The sequence below is a fragment of the Epinephelus lanceolatus genome, chromosome 21 (genome assembly GCF_041903045.1).
Source record: "Epinephelus lanceolatus isolate andai-2023 chromosome 21, ASM4190304v1, whole genome shotgun sequence".
Taxonomy (NCBI): Eukaryota; Metazoa; Chordata; class Actinopteri; order Perciformes; family Serranidae; genus Epinephelus; species Epinephelus lanceolatus.
In genome coordinates, this window is record NC_135754.1 from 2,306,864 (window position 1) to 2,330,264 (window position 23,401).

At 41.9% G+C, this 23,401-nt stretch overlaps 1 protein-coding gene across 12 annotated transcripts in view; it reads right to left on the minus strand.

Annotated features, from left to right (window-relative positions):
• rbfox3a (RNA binding fox-1 homolog 3a) overlaps positions 1 to 23,401 on the minus strand; it is a 1,467,330-nt gene that overhangs the window by 218,104 nt on the left and 1,225,825 nt on the right. For all 12 annotated transcript variants that reach the window (XM_078163425.1, XM_033611789.2, XM_033611787.2 and 9 more), the window contains one exon: positions 2,718 to 2,864. In XM_078163425.1, coding sequence (XP_078019551.1) covers positions 2,718 to 2,864 — 147 coding nt within the window. The remainder of the gene's footprint in view (positions 1 to 2,717; positions 2,865 to 23,401) is intronic.

The window sequence follows — 23,401 nt, forward strand, 5'->3', positions numbered from 1 at the left end:
TGTTTTTAACATTATATGCAAATAAACTAATCTAAACTAAAACTAAACATTATTCATTCCGTTATGCATTGTCACGCATGTTTCCTCCTCCTGCAGCTGCCACGGTGTTGGCCTTTTCTGTAATGTTGCTTTTCTCCTCCTCATATTTTAGTAGAATTAATCTCTGATCTTCACGAGAAATATTTTTTTTTCTCCTCACATACGGCGCTCTGTGAGGACACTCAGTGATGCTCAGTGACGCTGTGCTTCTCTCATGATTGTGATTGGTCCGCTGCGTGCGCGTTCACGGCTCTTGATAAAGCAACCCTGGGTTGAGTTACTGAGTTGATATCCAGCGTCGTGATACCGATTATCCTGATTGCCATTGTTAGGGTTAGTCAGCCCAGGATAGGTCTGGGTAACCCAGGAAAGGTTGATCTCGCTTCATGAAACAGGCCCCTGGTCTCACAATGATGGTGTCAAATATGGACACCTGGGTAGTGATTTCCAGCATCAGACACCATAAAAAAAAATGCTGTCCCTTCATGTTGACATGATACACAACCAGCGGCATCAGGGGGAAACGGTGTTCACTTTCTGTAACATTGTAAAGCCAAACCCTGTTCTTTTTTCCTAAACCCAAACACTTGCTTTTGTTGGCTAAACATAACCACGTGCGTTTGTTGTTGAAGGGAAAAAAATGTTGTTGTAACAACATAATGTGTTTATTTTGAAAGAAACTGTATACAAACTGTACATTTCCTGTGAAAACAGAAGTGTATTTTGAAAACAGACAATGCGTGTAACAAGTTGACATGGCATCCCAGAATGTCAACAACCAACACACCCAGGTACCTTGCACGCAGAGTTGGGTATAAAGTTACAAAGTATAATGTTAGAGTATTTTGATTACTTTCTGCAATAACGAGTAACCTAACGCGTTAGTTTGCTGTTTGATTAATCAAATACTTGAATACATTTTCAAACAAGCCATCAGTTACTTCTGTTACTTTTAGAACGCTGGTCCTTCAGCTTCCTTTTGGTTCTAATAACGGAGATAACGTTAAACCTATCAGTTTGAAAGCAGTCATGAAGCTTTTGGCTAGCTACGTGGTAGAAGAAATGCTGCCATTGTCTACGGTGGAGTCTAAAAAAAGGTGGAGGAGGACTCGCTGATAGACAGGTCAGACTCAGGACTTGCATTATGCCTGGTACACACTACATGACTTTTCTGCCCGTTCTGAAAGTCACTATGTCACATTATACGATTGTGGAGTCATAAAATCGTGCCATGACTTGGCCGACAGACATGACACACTACACAGTGGAACTCACCAATTATCCCCGGTCGTCTTACACGACGTGTGTGATGTCATCGGGTTATTCTTGTCCTATTTTTATTACTTTTACTATTATTTGAGTCACTGTGTCTGTTCATGTGCCAGCCGAAATGTTGTTGTAGTCACCTAAAAGCGTCAGCAGATGGGAGGAGCTTCATTTGAAGTGCCGTACGTAAACATTCAAGCTACTGAATCCTCCACAACCAAGTTCCTACAAATGTTTCACAATAAAAGCCTATTTAGAAAATGGAGGGATTCTCTTCTCCGAGGTTATAAGGAGCTTTTAATCTGAAAGAAATTCAGGAAGTGTTGAACTTAAAATGACGGCACGATATGTTAACTTTATAAAGACACTCTGCTCACAAATATGAGCATATCTCAAAAACTTAAAATATGTACATTGTTCAAATAACTTGTGGAGTGTTAAGAAATATTTTGATTGTGTTTCTACTTTTTGCTAATGTTGTACAAATTTAAGGGATATGAAGTATTTGAAGATACCCCAAGAAATGACAACACCATACAAACTTTGCCATAGAAACAGTGTTTCTATGGCAAAGTTCAAAGGATTAATGGGAAAGGTTACAGCTGCCATTCACTCCCCAGACAAATTACTCTGCAGTAGTCACAGATATTTATCAGTTCAGCTCTGATCATCTTCCATCCGCGGTGATGGAAATACAACACTAGGTGGATGCGCTTTAGCCACTTTGTTCTTGCGATGCAATGATGGGCCACCAAGCAGCACTCGAATATTGTTCCCAATTAGTCTGCACAGAGTTTTAAAGAGAGACTGAATAAGAAAGTATACAAAAAAGGAGGAAACAACACAACATTTCCACTGGCCTCTATGCTACTTTCTGTTGTTTACTAACCTGTTTTTTGGCCCATCTGTGATGTTGAACATATATGACACATCAGTTAAAAAAAAGAAAACACACACACACACACACACAAAGAAAGGCATACTCATCTGCTGAAGAGACATGTATACAGCTCTGGTCATCTGGCAATGGGAAAGAAGTCTATTGCCTATTTTTAGTGGATTTTCCTGTGTCTAAGAAACCTGCGTACAAGTGCTTATTGTGGTAGAAAGGGTGTAAAAGAAACAAGAGAGAAACAAGAGAGGTGAACAATTATGTCATCTTCTTATAACTGTCTTGGCCCCTCATTTATGTTTTAACACTAATTTGCTTTGCAATTCTAGAACTGAATTTCTTTATTTCTTAGTTTGTTTTGAGTGCATTTGCTCATGAGTTCTTGAGAAGAACAAGCAGGTGCAGGAGTATTGCACAGTGCTGTAATTTTAGCTAATTATATGATTGCCCATGGTGTGTGTGTGTGTGTGCGTGCGTGCGTGCGTGCGTGCGTGCGTGCGTGGTGCAGTTGTCATCTCACCCCAAACATTTGCCGGAGGTCAGGGTCTCGGAAACGGAAAGGGATGTTAGAAACGTGTAACCTCTTAGGCTGCTGCTTCTCTGATGAATCACTGGATGGCAGGTGGAGCTGCTGGGGGCCCTCTGTCTGTGCAACCTCCTCTGACTGCTGCAGGGAAACACACAGCATGCCACAGATTAGCTCCTATTGTGGTAAAAACAGAAACACCCAGGTGAGAGGCAAGGTTGTTCAGCTTGATGTGTCACACTGAAAAGTAAAAGAGCTGGAGTAACATGGAAAAAAAAAACAAAAATGTGTACAATAGAAGAGGACTGACAGAACAGTGTGGTGAAATATTCAGAAAGTGGGAAAGTGTGTGAAAGTGAAAGATGAAGGAAAGGGGGCATTAAAGAAATCTGTTTCAAACACGCTCTGCCTGCGTGGTCAGGGTCTGTTTATTACTGAGATATTCCCTCTCCCTCTGCCCTCCTGGCATTAATATGTGCCATGAGAGATTGGGGAAGCTGTCTAAGAAGAATAAGAAAAGCATCAAACAACCTGCAACATGTCTGCACCAAAGCACACATTATAGTGGGCCTTGGTGATGAAGAGAGTAGGTGTGAAGCATAGAGGGAAAAAATGTAAGGGAGCGACTTGACGTAGCTCACTCAGAACACAAAGAGCACAATTTTTAGTACTGTATTCTCATATTGGTCAAGCCCACAGCTCATTTTTTAGGTTCAATGCCACCAATTGGTGCCAGTGCAGGAAGTAGTTTGCCCTTTATGTAGTGAAGCGGGAAGTAAGATGTTATTGAGAGGCTTCAGTTCTAACCTCTGCACCATTCTGCTGTTAAATATCAGTTGGACATCAGTTTAATACAACCTCAATTTTATTTTGCTACTTTTTATCATGGGGAGTTTCTAACAAAATAATTGCAGTCTGCATGTAGAGCAGCGTTTCTCAAAGTGTATGACTGTATGAAAACAAGTTGATACAGCATAGTACCAAGATATTTTGCGCGGCGCTATTGTATTGATACATTGATGCCAAGTATTGACCTTTTATTATTATTAATTTTTGCAAATACACATTATAACACAACTTGCTTTGCTTTATCGGTCCACTAGATGTTGCTGATGTTTTCTTTCCTGGTGAGGGCATCAGAGGCCTCAGTCAGTGCTATTTGGCAGGAAGTTCATAAAAACAAAGATGGCGGTACCAGAGAAAGAAATCAGAAATGTGTTGTCAACGTTTAAATCAAACATCTGAACTTACTTTGGAATTTTTAAACACAGAAGGAAAGGAGGACTTGGATATGACACATGTGATTTGCAAGCAGTGTCACATGAGAATAAAATATTCTGGGAATACTATGAACATGAGGGCTAACCTCACACTTCACCATCCATAGATAGCATTCGCCACTGACAGCCAAGCTAACGCTAAACCGGCTCCACCGAAAAATCAACCACCACTGGACAGCCCTGATGAAGACCGTGTGTTGGTTGAAACATGTTGGCTGATTTTAAGCCTGTTTTTATTGTTCCATAATGAACTAGTCCCTGTGATTAAAACTTTTTATATATTTTTGATTTTGAAGAGTGCCTTGGATTTATATGTTGAAAGTATGTATTAATATCTGGCAGCATACATTTGTGACAATAATCATATGTGTATAATAACAGTAGAAGTATGACTAATGACTAATGATGGCAGCAGCAGCAGGAGGCATCTGGCAGGACCACGGCAGCAGCACAACCACACACGTCACGCTGTCCAGGCACCGCTGCGATATGAGTTCAGGGTAAGCCTGAGCCAGCCCTAACTAGCTTATAAGCTTATAAGCCTAACTAATAAGCTTTATCAAAGAGGAAAGTCTTAAGTCTAGTCTTAAATGTGGACACAGGGCCAAATGAGGAGGGCAAGAGAGCCATGGCCCTCGTGGCCCTCGTGAAATTCCTGCCCTGGTGTGCACCTTGAATGACTGATGTGCTGACGTATTGCAGTAAGCGTGTTGTGTCATTTCCAGTGTTTTCTGTGACAGCGTCTCTGTGCTGCTCTTGCGAATTCTACTAGCTTGCTTTCTGTTTTTTCCTCACTCCAGTTGCTTAATATCTAATTCAAGTCTTAACCCACACTAGTTCTGTTTAAGCACTTATAGCTCTCCTTCTTTTTACGACTTTCTTGCTAATCTCTTCGCTGTTGTTTGCACATTATTAGCCTTGTTAGCTACATTAGCTTAACAGTTAGTGATGGCTTCTCCTTCTGCTCTTTCTTGCTCGGTGTGCCAGATGTTTAGTTTTAGTTTAGCGACAGTGATAATTGTACTAAGTGTAGCTTATTTGCTACATTGGAGGCGAGGCTCAGTGAATTAGAAGTGCGGCTCCGCACCATGGAAAATCACTCGGGAGCGGTGGTAGTTAGCCAGCCCCCTGTAGCCGGTGCGGAGCCACATAGCATAGCCTCTGCTAGCAGTCCCCCGGTAACCCCCGTGCAGCCAGGAGGCTGGGTAACTGTCCAGTAGAAGCATAGCTCCAAGCCAAAGCACACGGTTCACCACCAGCCTGTTCATGTTTCTAACCGCTTTTCCCCACTCAGCGACACAGCCGCTGAGGAGAAAACTCTGAATATTGGCAGCTCTATTCTGAGGAACGTGAAGTTAGTAACACCAGCGACCATAATCAAATGTATCCCTGGGGCCAGAGCAGGCAACATTGAATCAAAATTAAAACTGCTGGCTAAGGCTAAACGTTAGTAAGATCGTTATTCACGTTGGCGGCAATGACACCCGGTTACACCAATTGGAGGTCACTAAAATTAATGTTGCCTTGGTGTGTGAATACGCAAAAACTACGTCAGACTCCGTAGTTTTCTCTGGACCCCTCCCAAATCTGACCACTGATAACATGTTTAGCCACATGTCATCATTTAATTGCTGGCTGTCCAGGTGGTGTCCAGCAAACAATGTGGGTTTGTTAACCATTGGCAAACTTTCTGGGGAAAACCTGGTCTTATTAGGAGAGACAGCATTCATCCCACTTTGGATGGAGCTGCCCTCATATCTAGGAACCTGGCCAAGGTAATTAGTAATTCAAAACCCTGACAACCCAGAGTTGAGACCAGGACTCAGAGTTGCAGTCCTACACGCTTCTCTGAGCTTCTAGTGCAGTTACCCACCCATAGTTTTATACAAATGGTGTCTGTCCCCCGACCACCTAAATTATCTAAATCTAAAATTAAACAGAGGAGTTGTGCATAACAACCTCATAAAAATTAAAACCTCTTCTATGACAGAAAGACAAGGTCTCTCTCCAATCCAATCCAATCCAGTCCAATCCAACTTTATTTATAAAGCGCTTTAAAACAACCACTGAGGTCCCAAAGTGCTGTACAGAGAAAATAAGAAGCACTATAAAATGCACAATAGGTTGAAATGCACAGTTTACATAATTAGAAAATAGAAAATGTAAAAAACACATAAAAACAACATCTTACACAGTGTTAAAAGCCAGGGAAAACAGGTGGGTTTTAAGAAGATTTTTAAAAACAGGCAGTGAGGATGCCTGCCTGATGTGCAGTGGCAGATCGTTCCACAGTTTGGGAGCTGCCACAGTGATCTCCTCTGTGCTTGAGTCTGGTTTTGGGCACTGTCAGGAGCAGCTGGTTAGCTGACCTGAGGGAATGGGTGGGCATAAAAGGTTGTAGCAACTCAGAGAGGTAGGATGGGGTAAGGCCGTTAAGAGAAATGAACTGGCAGCCAATGAAGTGATGCTAAAATTGGTGTAATGTGCTCATGCTTGCATGTACCAGTTAAAAGTCGTGCAGCAGCATTTTGTACCAGCTGCAGACGAGCAACGGAGGACCCATTAACCCCCACATATAGTGCGTTGCAGTCGTCCAGCCGAGTGGTGACAAAGGCATGGATGACTGACTCAAAACACTTCCTTGTCAGTATGGGCTTAATTTTTGTCAACTGCCTCAACTGGAAGAAGCTTGCCTTTACAACTGCATTTATCTGCTTGTAAAGCTTAAGGTCTGAGTCGACTTTGACTCCAAGGTTTTTAATAGCAGGCTTAACATACTGGGCCAGATAACCTACAGCAACAGTAGGGGTGCAGAGGGACCACTAAAAACCATCACCTCAGTTTTTTTCTCATTAAAATTTAGAAAATTTAAAGACATCCAGTCTTTGATGTCATTGAGACAGTTTATCAATGGTTTGGTGGAGTATGAGTCTGACTTTTTGAGGGGCACATAGATCTGACTGTCATGTCCATAGCAATGGAATGAGATGCCGTGTTTCCTCAGTATGGACCTGAGTGGCAATAGGTAGAGGGAGAAAAGAAGAGGGCCTAAAACAGAACCCTGCGAAACCCCACATGAGAGAAGAGCAGAGGACGACACAGAATCACCAAGGCTGACACTAAAAGTTCTGTCTGACAGGTAGGACTTAAACCATTCCAGGGCAGTGCCCTTGATGCCAACGCACTGCTCCAAATGAGAGATCAGTATGCCATGGTCCACTGTATCGAATGCAGCAGTCAAATCTAAAAGCACAAGAATGACACATTGACCAGAATCGGTGGCTAAAAAGATGTCATTAAAAAACTTTTAAAAATGCAGTTTCAGTGCTATGTAGGGCTTTAAAACCAGACTGAAGAACTTCCAGGATATTTTGTTCATCTAAAAATGCCATTTGTTGAGAGTAAACTATTTTCTCAAGGATTTTCGATAAAAATGGCAGTTTAGAAATAGGTCTGAAATTAGCCAGAATTGCAGGATCTAGGCCAGGCTTTTTGATCAAAGGCTGCACTACTGCATGTTTAAAAGTCATAGGGACTACACCTGAGGATAGACTGACGTTAATAATGGCAAGTACAGACGGCCCAATGGTGGTAAAAACCTCTTTAAAAAGTCGAGGAGGAATGACATCGTTTGGGGAACCTGAGGGCTTCATCCGGCACACAGTCTCTTGTACAGAGGACAAAGTCACAAGCTCAAACGTGTTGAAAATGGCAGAGCAAGGGACAGAGACAGTGGGATCATATGCAGGTGGTGAACCAGGGACCTAGTGGAAGTGACCTTATTGATGAAAAAGTGAAGAAAATTTTCACAGGCCGCTGGGGAGGGGTCAATACAGGCAGTCTGTGGTGCATTTAAAACAGAGTTGATGGTGTTGAACAGCACACGGGGCTTGTGACAGTTTGACAGAAGAATGTCAGAGAAATATTTTCTTTTTGAATCTCTCACAGTAGATTGGTAATTATGGCAACAGTCTCTTAGTATTTGGAATGACACATGCAGTTTGTCCTTTTTCCATTTGCGCTCTGCTATACGGCACTCACGTCTGGCAGCACAGGTTGTGTCATTTAGCCAGGGCTCGGACTTGGCTTTTGGCTGCCTGGTCTTTAACGGAGCCACAGTGTCTATGGCAGTTTGGCAGGTGTCAAAAAACCATGCACTAAGAGCATATGTGTCATTAGATAGAGACTCAGGAATGCCACAGTTCTGGCTGAAAACGTAAGAGAACTGAGCAGCAGTGGATGGGTTAATAACACGGCATTGACGGGGAGCAGCGTGAGTTTCAACTGTATTATAGCCGAGAGCAGCCTCAAACAGCACAGGCATATGGTCAGAAAATACCGGGTCACACATCTCTAGGTTAAAAACAGGCAAACCATGCGATAAAACAAGGTCGAAAGTGTGTCCGCCTTCATGTGTTGGAGTAGACACGGACTGCACAAGACTAAAAGAGTCAGTAATGTTTAAGAAGTCCTTTGACAGAGGGGTATCAGCACAACAAACATGAATATTAAAATCTCCGACAATAAAAACATGGTCGTCTTTAGGCATGATCTCAGCTAGAAAAGTAGAAAAGTCATTTATAAAATCCTTATTGTATTTGGGAGGCCAATAAATCACAGCACACAGCGTTGGGCGACCCAGCTCAAATAAGCACAGTTCAAAGCTGGAGAAAGATGATGGCAGAAGGATTTGCTTACATTTGAAGTTATTCTTGAAAACAGATGCTATTCCTCCTCCACGACCCGACGTCCACGGCGAATTAAGATAGCAGCAGTCAGTTGGTAAAAGCTCAGTAAAAGCGCCGGACTCATCAACATTTAACCAGGTCTCGGTCACAAGAAGGAAATCCAAACCCTGGGACATGAAGAAGTCCTTTAGGATGAAGGTTTTGTTCTGCAGTGGTCTGGCATTCACCAGGCCAAACCTGACAGGAGCCGGTGAGTCCAAGATGTCAGCTGTCCGGGGAGCCCGGCACAGAGACCGCAGGTTGCCCAGGTTCATTCCGCCGCTGCGGTGCTGACGGAGAGATCTGACAGACATAACGGTCTCAATGGGGTGTGGTGTAGAGGGGTGTAGTGACAGCAGGGGCCTGCAGGAGGGAGTTGACGAGTACAGTGTTACTCTGAGGAGGCACCATAGAAGAAGAGACAGGGACCTGTGGGTGTGTGTGAGTGAGGTCAGTAAGCAGTCAGTCACGTGGGTGTGATTGCACAGCGTGCTGCAGGTTGGTTTTTAATATGTAGCTGCCTAACTTGTTTGGGTGAATACCATCAGGTTTAAAAAAGGATGGGCGATTCCAAAACGTGTTAAAATTGTCTATGAAGCCAACACTGTGTGCCCTGCACATGGACTGGAGCCAAGTGTGGAAATAGATGACTCTGCTGAACTTTTCTGACCCACAGCCGTGAGGAGAAAGCGGACCACTGATAAAGATGGATTTTCCACTGCTGATTAAAAGCTGAAGAAGCTTTCTAAACTCAGATTTGGTCACCTCAGAGTGTCGAAGTGAAGAATCATTCGTCCCGACATGAAAAATTATCCTGTGGATGGAGGATGGCAGTGTATTCAGCAAATCTGGGAGATTTTTCAGGATAACTGGGACTGTGGCTCCAGGGAAGCACTGCATTACAGCATTAAAAAAGCGGATGTTCCTTGTTATTGAGTCCCCAGTTATTAATGTAGTCGGAGGAAAAAGAGGGCAAGGGGATGCTTAGCGTGGGGTCTCCGATCTGGATGAGGTGAGGGGAGAGGTCTGTGGAGGGGACTCCACCAGAGGCGATGAGGGATGGACGGGGGAAGGAGCCAAGCGCGGTGCCGGTGTAAACAGCGGTATGGAGCAGCGAGTCCTGGAGTGAGAAGAGCGGTCGGGTTTGGCTGTAGAGGACACTGGAAGTGATGGTGATCCGTGGGACCCATGGGATGGCGGTGGAAATGGAGGAGAGGATAGCTGAGGGTCCTCATTAACGGGAAAAAGAGCGAAGGGTGCAAATCTATTCTCCAGCTGGATGTGCTGAGGTGTGCGAGAGGAGCCCACACAGCCAGAAATAGAAACCCAGAGCCAGGGCTCTGGGTTCGATGGAGTGGAGCTGATGGGGGGTTTGGGTCTAGCCCCTTGTCGTATCCAGGAGTCATCAGAGACAGTGACCGGAGGGTGGGGAGCAGTGGCGGCAACTGGCTCTGGAGGAGAGGCGGCTTCAGCGGCCTTAAGAGCGGAAACAGGTCCGGGGGCAGATGCATCGGAGGCTGACACACACAGCAGGGTCCGACGTTAAGGTTTTTTCCTAACTACATTGAATGAAGACAAAACAATATATGTGATGAAAAACAGTACTGAGTTTATTAGAACTGGGTGTGCATGACTGGGGATATATCTCGTTTCTTGTTTTGATTCATGTCCCTTATTTTTTAAGTCTTTGAAATCTCTTAATTCTTTTGTTATCTCCTAGTTATTAAGAAATTATCATTAGAAGAAGATTCTTTATTGTCCTTTCTCAGCACATTACATATATTTGACCTCTGCATTTGACCCATCCTACTGTATACACTAGGAGCAGTGGGCAGCTGCAGCGCAGCATCCGGGGACCAACTCCAGTTCTTTTGCCAATGCCAGTGGTCAGGGTCACTCACCTAACATAGCCTATCTTTAATTATACAATTATTTATATGTCTCTATGTATATTTTTACATAAATCCCCAATATTTTATTTGACTTTAAAAAAATCCTCTTCCTTCATTTAATTTGACAATGTTTATTGTATTGTATTATATGTATTAATTCTCTACAGGATCTTGTATGTTCTATAATGTGTGTTCAATTTATTAAAAAAAAAAAAAAAAAAAAAAAAAAAATACATTTTGGTGAACCCTGCAGCAAAGTCAACCCTCTTCCTCAGAGAGGATCTTTGCCTCCCAGGTTGTTCCTGGCAGCCGAGCAGAGTGAACCATCTTCCCTCACAGAGGATCTTTGTCCCATGAGAGCAGGCAGTGTAAACAACTTTCGATGCGATTTGACAGTCACTAGAAGCACATTATGACCCTTTGTAAAAGTTTCTGTGTAGTACCTGTGTACCACATGATGGTGTCCATTAACAACTCAGCTTCACGGATCTGATAAAGTGTGGATATTCATCCTTCCAGTTCAGCGATCTTCTCACTGAGGCGGGTGCAGCTGACACAGCCGGATGAAGAGGCAAGGGCACTTACACGCAGGGACTCCAACCAGGAGCCCACAGCGTTGAAAAGGTATTAGCCGCGGTGATCCATGGAAAGGACAAATCAGGGCGTCAAGTAGCGGGACTTACCGGAGATCAAGCTTCAACGGTAGACAGCGTCTTGACACCCGGAGTAATCCTCGGCTGGATGGGCTTCACAACTAAAAACAAGCCTGCGCTAGCAGCAGGAAGGCCTGCAGTGGCTGTTCCTCACAGTGACAGCTGATTTTTCCCACGCTGTCATTGCAGGTCTTGTCATAAAGATGCGATAAAATTACAAATCAGATGACTAAAAACTTTCCTCCAGTTGAAGAATGGGCTTAAATAGCCAATGTCTTAAAATACTGTTTGTAAAAAATGGTGTAAAACTGGATAACAAACTAGATTTTAAAGAGACGAGCTGGTGTGGAGCTTACAGACGCCACGCATGTGCTCTACATGCGCTCTACACTGATGGCCCGTCATGTAAAGCAGTGTTAATAAACAAATTAATATCAGATAATCATATTGATTTACTCAGCCTCACTGAAACCTGGCTGTGTCAAGATGAATATGTTAGTCTAAATGAATCCACTCCTCCCAGTCATAATAATACCCACATTCCTTGAGGCAGCGGCCGAGGAGGGGGAGTTGCAGCCATTTTTAACTCTAGTCTGTTAATCAGTTACACCCCGCCTTTCCGAAACCCCGCCATTCCGAAAATAGACCTCCATTCTTCGTAATGGCGGGGTTTCCCATTTTTTCTAAAGACCCCGCCATTACGAATATTGGGGACAATGCCCGCAGTTCGTCAACAGGTGCCTCCAATCAGCCGCACACTCAATCACAGATCCGCTCCAACCAGGCTCCCCCTGCAACTACAGCTCCACTCGGCTTATTGTTTTCATGGATAGGCCTACATCGTTGCTTCTAGCTGGTGATATGCTGTGGTAAGGCTTTAAAATTGTAGCCGTGGGTATATGCTCATTATATCACAGTTAAGAACAGTCAGATTGACTTATTTCACCTTTCTGTTTTATAAACACATTTAATATTACTCCGACCAGAAGCCAGACTTGACAAGTGTCTCCTTTTATATGTGTTTGCTGCTAGCGAAATTATGCATAATAAATGAAGACAGTGACATATTTTCAATAAAAAACAATGAGTTGAAAGTTCATTTAAAGCTTTTGTAGTACAACGAATTTCAGAATTGTGCGAGTGCGGCTGGAGAGCGGGCGGCAGTGTTTGATGCAGGAAACTCGATACGGACTTGAAAATCAGTTTCGGAGTGGGGGTGGTTCAGAGTGGGGGTGGTTCGGAACGGCGGGGTTTCAGAATGGATTGCTGTCCCCCTGTTAATCAGCCCTAAACCTAAACTAGATTATAATTCATTTGAAAGCCTTGTTCTTAGTCTTTTCCATCTGAACTGGAAAACCTCTCAGCCACTTTTATTTGTTATAGTGTACCGTGCTCCTGGCCCGTATTCTGAATTTGTGTCTGAATTCTCACAGTTTTTATCCAGTTTAGTTCTTAAATCAGATAAAGTTATTATTGTAGGCGGTTTTAACATTCATGTTGACGATAATGACTCCCTGGCTACCACGTTTATCTCATTATTAGACTCCACTGGCTTCAGTCAGGGTGTACATAAACCCTCTCACTGTTTTAACCATACCCTCGCTCTAGTTCTGACGTATGGAATTGAAATTGATAACCTAACAGTCTTTTCACAGAATCCCTCACTCTCGGATCATTATTTGATTACTTTTGATTTCTTTTTACTTGATTACACGCCAGTCAGCAACAGTTACTATACTAGATGTTTATCAGATAGTGCTGTCGCAAAATTTAAGGAAATGATTCCTCTGCCGTTAAATTTAATACAATGTCCTTCAGTAATAGAGGTTTCCTGTACCGACTTTAAACTCTCCCGAATTGATCATCTTGTCGAAAGCGCCGTAGGCTCGCTGCGAACAACACTCGACTCCATAGCACCTCTTAAAAAGAAGTTAACAAAGCAAAGAAAGTTCGCTCCTTGGTATAACTCTCAAACCCGTAAGTTAAAACAAATATCGCGAAAACTTTAAAGGAATTGGCGATTAACAAAACTGAAAGCATCTCAGTTAGTCTGGGCAGTCTCAAAATGTGTAAGAGGGGCCTCTGCAATGCCAGAGCAAACTATTACTCAGCTTTAATAGAAGAAAATAAGAACAACCCCAGGTTTCTTTTCACCACTGCAGCAAGGCTGACTGAGAGTCACAGCTCTATTGAGCCTTGTATTCCTTTAGCCCTTAGCAGTAATGATTTTATGAGCTTTTTTAATGACAAAATTCTAACTATTAGAGGCAAAATTCATGACCTCCTGCCCACAAACAGAACCAATCTGCCCTCAAACACAGCTGTAAGATCTAATATATATTTAGATTGCTTCTCCCCGATTTCTCCTCAACAACTGACCGCAGTGATTTCTTCATCTAAATCGTCAACGTGTCTCTTAGACCCCATCCCAACTAGGCTACTTAAGTAAGTCTTACTTTTACCTTATCTTTAGTTAACACTCACTTATTAGACACAATCAATATATCTTTATTAACAGGCTATGTACCACAGTCTTTTAAGGTAGCTGTAATTAAACCGCTCCTAAAAAAGCCCACACTGGATCCAGAGGTGTTAGCCAACTATAGACCATTATCTAATCTTCCCTTTTTTTCAAAGATCCTTGAGAAAGTAGTCGCAGACCAGCTGTGTGATTTTCTCCATGATAATAATTTATTTGAGGAATTTCAGTCAGGATTTAGAGTGCATCATTGCACTGAGACAGCACTAGTTAAAATTACAAATGATCTTCTGGTTGCTTCAGACAAAGGACTAGTCTCTGTACTTGTTTTACTAGATCTTAGTGTGGCGTTTGACACAACTGACCATCAAATTCTGCTACAGAGACTGGAACATTTAATTGGCCTAAAAGGTTCTGCACTAAGCTGGTTTAAATCTTATTTATCTGATCGTTTTCAGTTTGTTCACGTTCATGATGAATCCTTACGTACTAAAGTTTGTTTTGGAGTTCCGCAAGGTTCTGTGCTCGGACCAATCCTATTTACTCTATATATGCTTCCTTTAGGTAACATCATTACAAATCACTCTGTAAATTTCCATTTTTATGCGGATGATACACAATTGTATTTATCGATGAATCCAGAAGAAACTAATCAATTAACTAAACTGCCTTAAAGACATAAAAAACTGGATGAGCTCCAATTTCCTTATGTTAAATTCAGACAAAACTTAAGTTATTGTTCTTGGCCCCAATTAACTCAGAGACTCTTTATCTGATAACAGTTTCTCTAGATGGCATTGTCCTGGCCTCTAGCACTTCTGTAAGAAACCTCGGAGTAATATTTGATCAAGATTTGTCTTTTAATTCTCATTTAAAACAAACCTCACAGACTGCGCTTTTCATCTGTGTAATATTGCGAAAATTAGGCCTATCCTGACCCGAAAAGATGCAAAAAAATTGGTCCACACTTTTGTTACCTCTAGGCTGGATGACTGTAACTCCCTATTATCAGGTAGTTCTAGTAAGTCTTTAAAAACTCTCCAGCTAATTCAGAATGCAGCGGCATGTGTACTAACAGGAACTAAGAAACAAGATCATATTGCTCCTGTTTTAGCTTCTTTGCACTGGCTCCCTGTAAAATCCAGAATTGAATTTAAAATGCTACTGTTAACTTATAAAGCTCTAAATGGTCAGGCTCCATCATATCTTAGAGAGCTCATAGTGCCATATTATCCCACCAGAACACTGCGCTCTGAGAATGCAGGGTTACTCGTGGTCCCTAAAGTCTCCAAAAGTAGATCAGGAGCCAGAGCCTTCAGCTATCAGGCTCCTCTCCTGTGGAATCATCTTCCTTTTGCGGTCCAGGAGACAGACACCATCTCCACATTTAAGACTAAACTTAAGACTTTCCTCTTTGATAAAGCTTATAGTTAGGGTGGGCTCAGGCTTGCCTTGTACCAGCCCCTAGTTAGGCTGACTTAGGCCTAGTCTGCCGGGGGACCTCCTATAATACACCGGGCACCTTCTCTCCTTCTCTCTCTCTCTCTCTCTCTCTCTCTCTCTCTCTCTCTCTCTCGCTCTCATGTCCTGTTACTGCATGTCACTAATTTGCAGTACTGCATGTCACTAACTCGGCTTCTTCTCCAGAGCCTTTGTGCTCCACTATCTCACAGGTTAACTTATATCACCTATTATATAGGTGAAATTCATTTTTTTCACTTTTTGTCATTAACATACAGGTCCGAAAGACACACACATGCACAAAGTGGAGAGATGTCAGAGTGCGGGGGCTGCCTTGGTCAGGTGCCCCGAGGGGTTGGGGGGTTCGATGCCTTGCTCAAGGGCACCTCGGCAGTGCCCAGGAGGTGAACTGGCACCTCTCCAACCACCAGCAATGTTCCCTCTTATTTTGAAAACTCCTGAGTAGACATTCAACTCCTTTGATCACCTACTTGAGAGACTGTGGGCGACATCTGACACGTACACACTACATCCACATAGTGGTGCCATGGCATCACCTCTCCAACCCCAAATATCATTACAAGTGAATATTATTATAAAGATAAATAATAAGATTATTTTAACAACATGAACTACTGAATATCTAGGTCAGTTACAATTAACAATAACAAAACATTGTTTTGGCAAAATAGATTTTGCATTTATTGCCATAATGTGAACAATTAAGAGAAAAATGTGCTCCATAAAAGTCACTTGGAGACAATACACAAACATTTAAGAGTGATGGCAACACAAAGAGCAAACAACTCTTTGGAATACAAAATAAGTAACGCTCTTTAATAGTAATTTTCAACTACTTTAGGCCTCTAAACTGCAACAAATATAATATTCTAGAAAAAAACTAAATGTAAACCTAAATTGTACTACTACTGCCACTGTACTCGGTGAAAACATTTTCCTGGTAAAAAATATTAGTGGCCAGGCAGTGCAATGAGTGCATGTAAACATACATATATTGCAAGTTTTTACTGGCAAAAACATATTGCTGGCCTGGCCAGAGGGGTATTCCAGGTAGGAGGTTCAACAAACTCTGAGTCTAACCCTGAACTCAGAGTTGATTTACCCCGAGATGGAAACTCCAAGTTACCGGTTCCAGAACAGCTGATTTGAGTTAGTTCAGTCAACTCTGAGTATGTTCACTCTGAGTTAAGCCATCATCAATGGAGCTCCGACTCCACGATTCACCATGGCAACAGGTAAATAAAAGACAGCGCCTCCATTTTAATCCAGTGGATGTAGAGATATTAATGCATGTGTAGCAGATGATGCACATTTATCTTTAAAAGAAGAGCCTGAGTCAGAGCGAGGAAAGTGTAAATAAGTTACCATAAAGTTAATTAAAAAAAGTTTTCTTCAGTGTTGTCCGTTTATTCATCATTTATCAGACTTACATTTCCTTAATGAAGATAAAGTGGTGGAATCTGACTGCTTATCAGGCTGTAGATACATTACATTATATTAATAATATATAATAATATATTTTTTCAGATCTGTTGGGGAAAAACACAGGAGGCAGCAACTAAAAAATAGGAAGATTTAAAGCATATAGGCTAGGCTATAGATCAAAGACATAGAGACATGACTGTAAACACCAGTAATAGTATGTTTGGTGATTTGCACTTGAAAAGTACAGTAGATTTTAAAATGTTGGACATCTATTTGTATCTTGACTCAACAGCATTCAGTGACTTTATTTCAGCTACAAATGTAGCAAATTTAAAGACACTGAAATGCTGCACCATTGGTCATTAAGAAATATTAACATTTATTACACGGCTCTATTAAATGCTGTATTCTGATTGGTCAGTCGCGGCATTCAGCGGTCTGATATTACTGTGTAATGACCGTTGCTAGTACCTCTCTTTCTGGAACTGAAAAAAACACATACTCAGAGTTTTCACTAAAAACACTTTCTGGAATAAGCCTCAGGTAGTGCAGAAAAATATAGAATATGTTTATGTTGTAAGTGTTTGTGCATACACATTCTGTGTGTGTGTGTGTGTGTTTGTGTGTGTGTGTGTAAACTCGCTTTGTACTTTTGCTTCACGTCTTGCACGTCTCGCAAACAACTCCATTCTCGCTTGAAAAAGAAAAAATATTGCCGAGTATCACCGGTGGCGTTCGCTCGTCTGTTTGTATGTACTCCGACAGCCACTCCACCTTAATTTTTTTTTTAATTTTAAATTTTAATTTTATATACTTTATTAATCCCCGAGGGGAAATTCAATTTTTCACTCTGTTGTCAATTACACACAGGTCCGAACACACACATGCTCAAACTGGACCTATACATGCACTAAGTGGAGAGATGTCAGAGTGGGCTGCCCATGACAGGCTCTCTGAGCGGTTGGGGGGTTCGGTGCCTTGCTCAGGGGCACCTCGGCAGTGCCCAGGAGGTGAACTGGCACCTCTCCAGCTACCAGTCCACGCTCCATATTTTGGTCCGGACGGGGACTTGAACAGGCAACCCTCCGGTTCCCAGCCCAAGTCCCTATGGACTGAGCTACTGCCACCCCAAATGACACACGTATTTCTTAAGATTTCCAGAGGACGAAGCGCCACAGCCCACACATTAAGCCATAGCTACGATGCTATGGCTAACGGCTAGCAACAAATACGACAGCAACGAATACCCAACATAATGCCACTGATTGGCTGTCAAGCTAAACAACCGTTGCAGGTATTGGCTGGGCAGCGCCTGCTGGGCATGTCTTTTTAATCATTACTGACTGACAGTTCACTGTCATCTGTCACTCATTGCACAGACAGATGCCCACAGTGGAGTACGTATTTACTCTTCAAGTCACAGGACAGTGCATATGAGAAAAAAAATATATAAAAATAAAAACAGTAAAAACTGGTCGGGGATATTTGAGCGCGCAACTTTTTTGTCATCTGCAGAACCTTTTAGGCCAATTAAATGTTCCAGTCTCTGTAGCAGAATTTGATGGTCAATTGTGTCAAATGCTAATCTAATCTAAAGATCTAATAAAACAAGTACAGAGATGAGTCCTTTGTCTGAAGATCATTTGTGATTTTAACTAGTGCTGTCTCAGTGCTATGATGCACCCTAAATCCTTATAACTAATTCTTCAAATAAATTATTATCATGGAGAAAATCTCACAGCTGGTCTGCGACTACCTTCTCAAGAATCTTTGAAAGGAAGGGAAGATTAGATATTGGTCTAACACCTAACGCTAACACGCTAACACCTCTGGATCCAAGGTGGGCTTTTTTAGAAGAGGTTTAATTACAGCTACCTTAAAGGACTGTGGTACATAGCCTATTAATAAAGATGTATTGATCTAATTTATGAGTGTTTACTAAAGATAAGACTTCCTTAAGTAGCCTAGTTGGGATGGGGTCTAAGAGACACGTTGATGATTTAGATCAGGGGTCTGCAACCTTTGCCATTAAAAGAGCCATTTTTGACCAAGAATAATTTGAAAAAATCTGTGTGGAGCTGCAAAACATGTTTGAGCCTTATAATCAAGGTAAATAGCCTATTAAGTCTAAATTAGCGTATGGTCTAAATAAGCATTTGTTAATATGTTTTACCACAAGGTGGACACTGTGCAGGGCACTATTTATGATTATTTGGTACTTAAATTTTGCAGAGCTGGCAGTGAGAGCAAACAAATCTGTCCACGCACTACTACATTCTCTATTTTATTCAATTTACTTTTTTGGATTTGGCATCCATAGCTAACCAGCCACTGCTATCGAGGTTCAGCAACATTTGGATTCATAGAATGAATTTCCATAGAATTCTTTTCTCAAAGGCTCAAGGAGCCACTGGACAGGGGCTAAAGAGCCACATGTGGCTCTGGAGCCACAGGTTGCCTACCCCTGATTTAGATGAAGAAATCATTGCGGTCAATTGTTGAAGAGAAATCAGTGAGAAGCTATTTAGATATATATTAGGTCTTACAGCTGTGTTTGAGGGCAGATTGGTTCTGTTTGTGGGCAGGAGGTCATGAATTTTGCCTCTAATAGTTATAGAAAGAAAGTATGAATACATAGTATGAAACTTGAATATATAATATCAAAGCTTGAGTATATGGAATGAAAATTTGATATTTATATAACATGAAGTGTGAATGTATAGAATGAAACTTGAATATATGGTATAACAGTCAGAATATATGAATTCAACGTCAATATGTAACGAATGAAAGTCAGAATATATTGAATTATAGAATATATTGAACGAAAAAGAATGACAGTCGGAATATATGAAATGAAACTTAGGGATATTGAATGAAATCTGGTCATTGCATATACAAAACAAAACATAGGCCTACTCCACAGCTGTTAATCAATAGATTACAGATGGAAAATTAATATTCTTACTGTAACATGCGATCTGAAACACATCTTAAAATATCCAGCCTGTTACCTCCTATTGTTTTTCCAGTCCATTTTAGAGGAAACCACACCATGATAAAAGTAGGTTGCCAAACATCATGGTCCAATGATTGGCTGCTAGCCAGCCCCGTTGAAAGAGACTTCTGCTATCTAAGACTCTACAATACCAGAGTAGCGATACATAGGTCAAGCGGAAAGTTGGTTACGTGCCCTCTAGTGGCGGGATAGTGTGTTGCATATCCGACCAAGAACTGACTGAACTTCAGTATTGCTGCATTGCTGCCGACCAGGAATTGTTGTGCATTTCCAAAGTCAAGCAAACTTAAAAGCATAATCTACCATAATCTACCGTAACAGGAGCATCGGTGACCTGTTTAAAGGTAACAAAAAAACCCAGTTGTCTACCATAATGTTACTCTACATTTTGAAATAAACCAATTATAAGCATGACTTAATATGACCAAGACACCTAAAAGTGAAAACAAGGCCGTTTTCATCAACTTACAACCAAGTGCGTGTCGGACATACTGTAAGTGAATGGGTTTTTTGGTCGGAAAGGTAATGCCCTCATGCCCCACTAGAGGGCGTGTGAGGCTTAACTTCAGCATACCACAGGAGTCAATGGAAGTGTCAGTGTCTGCTATCTAGGTAGCTAACCCACCTCTTCCAAAACAGCTCCCAAAAGTGAAGCCAAAACATTTCGATTGGCCCCCTGGTGGCCGGCTGCAGTATAGGTCATAAATTCCACCCCCTTCATGTTAGTGGATGGGACATGAGCCGGACTGAAGAGATCACAGTACACATCAAAAACATTTTCCCAAAAGATGGCTTCTGTTATTTTAGGTAGTTCTTATTACACTGATGTAAGTTCATTTTTCTGATAAGGTTGGTTATAATTACTTATATGATGCTATGAAAAGGTAGCCTGAGTGTCAGACTGAAGGTCCCAGAACCTTCAGTCTGACATTGCCTCCATTGAAGGCGATTTACAAGGGGGAGGGAATTTGATTTTTCCCTAACCAATCAGTAGAGATCAACAACTCACCCAGAATCTGACATCATTAGTATCCATGCCTTGGGGGTGCCGAAATCAAGCGAGCATTGCCCGTTTGTCTCCGTCGTCGTGCACGCCCAGCTGCATCGCCGTTAAATCCAGTTTAGCAGCTTCCTTAATTTGGTCCTCCATTAATGCGAGTAGTGGCGAAATACCTCAATAGCATCGTTAATGTGGTCTGTAGGATCTGTAGCGGTCGCCATTGTTGCTATCCTCACCAGTTACCCACTGGCGTACAGCTTGACATCAGCGTGGCGCTGATTGGCTAATCGCTAGACCCGCCCCCACCCCCGGCGTTCATTGGTCCGTCCATCGTTTGGACAAGATAAATCGCAAATTCATTGCAGTATGCCAGACCAGAGATGCAAGCCTACTCAGTTGAGTGGGCGGGGTCTATGGTCTGGAACCAGGCTAATGAAAAGGGTGTTTGACATCATGATTGACAGCTTTGTGAGCCAATCTAGTGCCCACAATCAATAGCACTGCTTGCAATGGATTGGATGTCAGGAAATTGATACTGTGCAGACTCTAGCTTCATTCTGCGGTGATGTAGTATGGAGCTAGAGTCTGCACAATATCAATGTGCAGACTGTGCACAAGATGCCATATCTGGAATATCCCTGCATAGTTTCTGCATAGTGGGAGGAAAAGGAGATGCTTTGTCCATCTTTATACACAGTCATTGGTACCAAACTGAGTGACTAGCTAACACTGCTAACAGTTATCTAAGACACTGAGGTGATTATCAAAACGATCAAATACACTATACACAAAAAATGAGCGGTATACTATTAACAGTATATCAAAAAAAAAAAACCTAAGAAAAGTGAAGTCACTAACGTAAGGATGAAAAAGCACTGGGATCACTGAGGTTGGATGCAGTCCAATCTGGAAATCCATCAGTTAAAAAAAAAAAAAAGGATTTTTTTTTTTCTTCCTTTACCTCTGGAGGCACTGCCCATAGTTCAGTCAACCCCTTCACTTCCGGCGGTGCCCCCAGGGAATCGTCTTGTTGTTTACAAATACTTCCAGGTATATATATATATATATATATATATATATATATATATATATAGTACAGGCCAAAAGTTTGGACACACCTTCTCATTCAATGCATTTTCTTTATTTTCATGACTATTTACATTGTAGATTCTCACTGAAGGCATCAAAACTATGAATGAACACATGTGGAGTTATGTACTTAACAAAAAAAGGTGAAATAACTGAAAACATGTTTTATATTCTAGTTTCTTCAAAATAGCCACCCTTTGCTCTGATTACTGCTTTGCACACTCTTGGCATTCTCTCCATGAGCTTCAAGAGGTAGTCACCTGAAATGGTTTCCACTTCACAGGTGTGCCTTATCAGGGTTAATTAGTGGAATTTCTTGCTTTATCAATGGGGTTGGGACCATCAGTTGTGTTGTGCAGAAGTCAGGTTAATACACAGCCGACAGCCCTATTGGACAACTGTTAAAATTCATATTATGGCAAGAACCAATCAGCTAACTAAAGAAAAACGAGTGACCATCATTACTTTAAGAAATGAAGGTCAGTCAGTCCGGAAAATTGCAAAAACTTTAAATGTGTCCCCAAGTGGAGTCGCAAAAACCATCAAGCGCTACAACCAAACTGGCACACATGATGACCGACCCAGGAAAGGAAGACCAAGAGTCACCTCTGCTTCTGAGGATAAGTTCATCCGAGTCACCAGCCTCAGAAATCGCAAGTTAACAGCAGCTCAGATCAGAGACCAGATGAATGCCACGCAGAGTTCTAGCAGCAGACCCATCCCCTAGAACAACTGTTAAGAGGAGACTGCGCGAATCAGGCCTTCATGGTCAAATAGCTGCTAGGAAACCACTGCTAAGGAGAGGCAACAAGCAGAAGAGATTTGTTTGGGCCAAGAAACACAAGGAATGGACATTAGACCAGTGGAAATCTGTGCTTTGGTCTGATGAGTCCAAATTTGAGATCTTTGGTTCCAACCGCCGTGTCTTTGTGAGACGCAGAAAAGGTGAACGGATGGATTCCACATGCCTGGTTCCCACTGTGAAGCATGGAGGAGGAGGTGTGATGGTGTGGGGGTGTTTTGCTGGTGACACTGTTGGGGATTTATTCAAAATTGAAGGCACACTGAACCAGCATGGCTACCACAGCATCCTGCAGCGACATGCCATCCCATCCGGTTTGCCTTTTTGGTTGGACGATCATTTATTTTTCAACAGGACAATGACCCCAAACACACCTCCAGGCTGTGTAAGGGCTATTTGACCAAGAAGGAGAGTGATGGAGTGCTGCAGCAGATGACCTGGCCTCCACAGTCACCGGACCTGAACCCAATTGAGATGGTTTGGGGTGAGCTGGACCGCAGAGTGAAGGCAAAGGGGCCAACAAGTGCTAAACACCTCTGGGAACTCCTTCAAGACTGTACTGTATACATATATATATATATATATATATATATATATGTATATGTATATATGTATATATGTATATGTATATATATATACATATATATATATATATATATATATATATATATATATATATATCACATTTTTCACCTCACTATATCATCGTTTAGACTAATCTGATGTTTGTAGAGTCTATAAACACAATAATTGAACAAACGTTACTATTTCTGTGTGCACGTTTTGTAATTAATAACAGCTGCAGCTGACAGGGACAGCTAACAGCCTAA